This window comes from Rutidosis leptorrhynchoides, chromosome 9 (assembly GCF_046630445.1).
Source record: "Rutidosis leptorrhynchoides isolate AG116_Rl617_1_P2 chromosome 9, CSIRO_AGI_Rlap_v1, whole genome shotgun sequence".
NCBI classification, from domain to species: Eukaryota; Viridiplantae; Streptophyta; class Magnoliopsida; order Asterales; family Asteraceae; genus Rutidosis; species Rutidosis leptorrhynchoides.
In genome coordinates, this window is record NC_092341.1 from 303022188 (window position 1) to 303024388 (window position 2201).

At 34.0% G+C, this 2201-nt stretch overlaps 1 protein-coding gene across 1 annotated transcript; it reads right to left on the reverse strand.

The window, feature by feature from the left end:
- Positions 1-495: 495 nt before the first annotated feature.
- LOC139866957 (glutathione S-transferase-like) lies at positions 496-1508 on the reverse strand. Its single transcript, XM_071855259.1, has 3 exons — positions 1320-1508; positions 1134-1182; positions 496-856 (listed from the first exon to the last, which is right to left on the reverse strand). Exons 1-3 carry the CDS (start codon positions 1470-1472, stop codon positions 531-533), a joined length of 528 nt encoding a protein of 175 aa, XP_071711360.1. The 5' UTR covers positions 1473-1508; the 3' UTR covers positions 496-530.
- Between the last annotated feature and the right edge of the window lie 693 nt (positions 1509-2201).

Genomic DNA, 2201 nt, shown 5'->3' on the forward strand with positions numbered 1-2201 from the left:
ACATACATCGCAAATCAAATGAACCCTTTTTATCTCATCCTTGGCTCTTTAATTCGTGAAATTAATTAGCATGAAGAGATGCTTAAGTGTTCTTGCAAACAAGAGTTATACGGAGTATTATATATTGTTTTATTATAATAATTTGATTATTATACTAAGTTACTTGGATTTGGACTAGCATCCATTGATGATCGTTTGAAGTGTAGTGTGGACTATCCTAAGAGACGGTCATATTTTTGATCGTAGGTTTCTCTCCTTCAATCAGTTTCTTCAAGAAAGGTATATCGTTTACTCACTTTGTGAATTACATATTTTGACAATTATTAGTGGTGTAACTGGATCTTTGAGATCGTTAATCATGTGCATGTTTTATTAAATTTAAATATATGAATATTTAATTTTGTAAATGGTTTATAAAATAATAATTGACTATTATTTTAACTATCCGCTGCGTTAATCTGATTTAAAAGTACACACGATTTTCCAACAATAAACAGCTCGGCCCGGTTAGTTTTTTCCACCAGATATTGCTAGTTAGCCAAGTGAGAAAGATCAGCTAAAGTGAACTCATCACCAGCTAAGTAGCGGCTCGACTCAAGCCTATTCTCATAAACATCGAGCACTTTCACTAATTTTGCTTCATTTTGCTTGATCAATGCTTCGTCTTGTTTGAGTTTCATCCTCGGAGCAAAAACAAGCTGAAAGACTAGACTTGAGCTCGGAGGATTAAAACTTTGCGATTCCGCTTCTAGCCATTGGTCGATTGAAGCTTTTACCAATGGGTTCGTTCCGTAAAGTCCTGTGGTACCTTTGTTCGGGTACTTTTCTGCTATATATCGATATATAGCTCTTGACTTTGTTAATAAAATGAAATCACAAATCATAAGCTAAATTAATTTGGCTTATGTTCAGCTAATTAATCATCTGATAACCACATTAGTTGTCAAACATATATATTGGGAAGTGATCCGTACACAACAAATTTTTAGCCGAACACCACCGACCAAGCATTATGATGCTTACAATGCTTTGTGATGTACGGCTAAAAATTGATTATGTACAAATTATCACACATAAATAATATCAAGGGTAAATAGCTTATAAACATCAATACAAGAATAAGAAAATTTGACCAAACAGTGTGATGTCATCATCTTGAAATGCTGGAACTTGTCCAAAGGGCTGTATCAAGAACATTAATAAATCAACCCAAAGTGAAACGGCTGTGAACTTATAAAGCCTCAATTGTATTATAAATGCATTAATAAATAATAATATTGAGATTAACTTAAACAACCTCACAAGAAATCAAAAAATACCTGAAGTTTGATGTAATCAGGTTTCTTGTGGTCCAATTTAGCCATGCTAATAGGAACAATCTGAAATGGGACATCTTTTTCAAGAAGACAGACCAAGACTCTTGACACAGCGGTTGATAATGGTGGTCCGTACACTTTCACCGGTGTCGCCATTCAACTATAAATTTATCAGATAACTCAATTTGACTGGCTTCTGCTTATGGATAACTCAATTTGGTAGAGGTCTTTTTTTATTAACAATATATGTTTCTTTAAGATAATTACACGAGCAGTCCTCATGTTTTAACGCAAATCAATAGTTCAGTCCTTACAAATTTTGTAGAATCATTTTTTTACCCAAACAACAAGTACAACATATAAGCTCACACAATTAACCGATTAACTCCAACAAACACCCTCTTAATCGATTTTTCACATTACTCTAACAGACACATTAAATGTTAGATGGATTAGATAGATCGGCCTAAGTCTGATTGTGGGCATGGTCCATTAGGGTTGTTAGAGAATTAGGGTTGCGTACTCTATAAATATCGTGTTATAATACAGTTATACCTACAGGGAAATTCTGTTGTCTAACATGATAATCAGAGCTTAGGTCTGATCCCGAGACCTAATCGGCCATCATTTGCAGCTGCTTTTAAACCGCCCTGACTATTCTCTTATCGCTACCTAAAACCTAAAACACCTAATCATTTTATCAACCAATCGTCTGTTTGTTACAATCCGACGATTAATTTTTTGTTAGTTTTGTTTTCTTCCTTTCCTAAACATTCAAAACCCCAAATATAAGCCAAAAAAACCCTAAAATCCAAAATCTTTGGATCAACCGCAACCTTTTATTTTATGTACAAGCCACCACCTTCTCTTTATTATGGTGTTGAA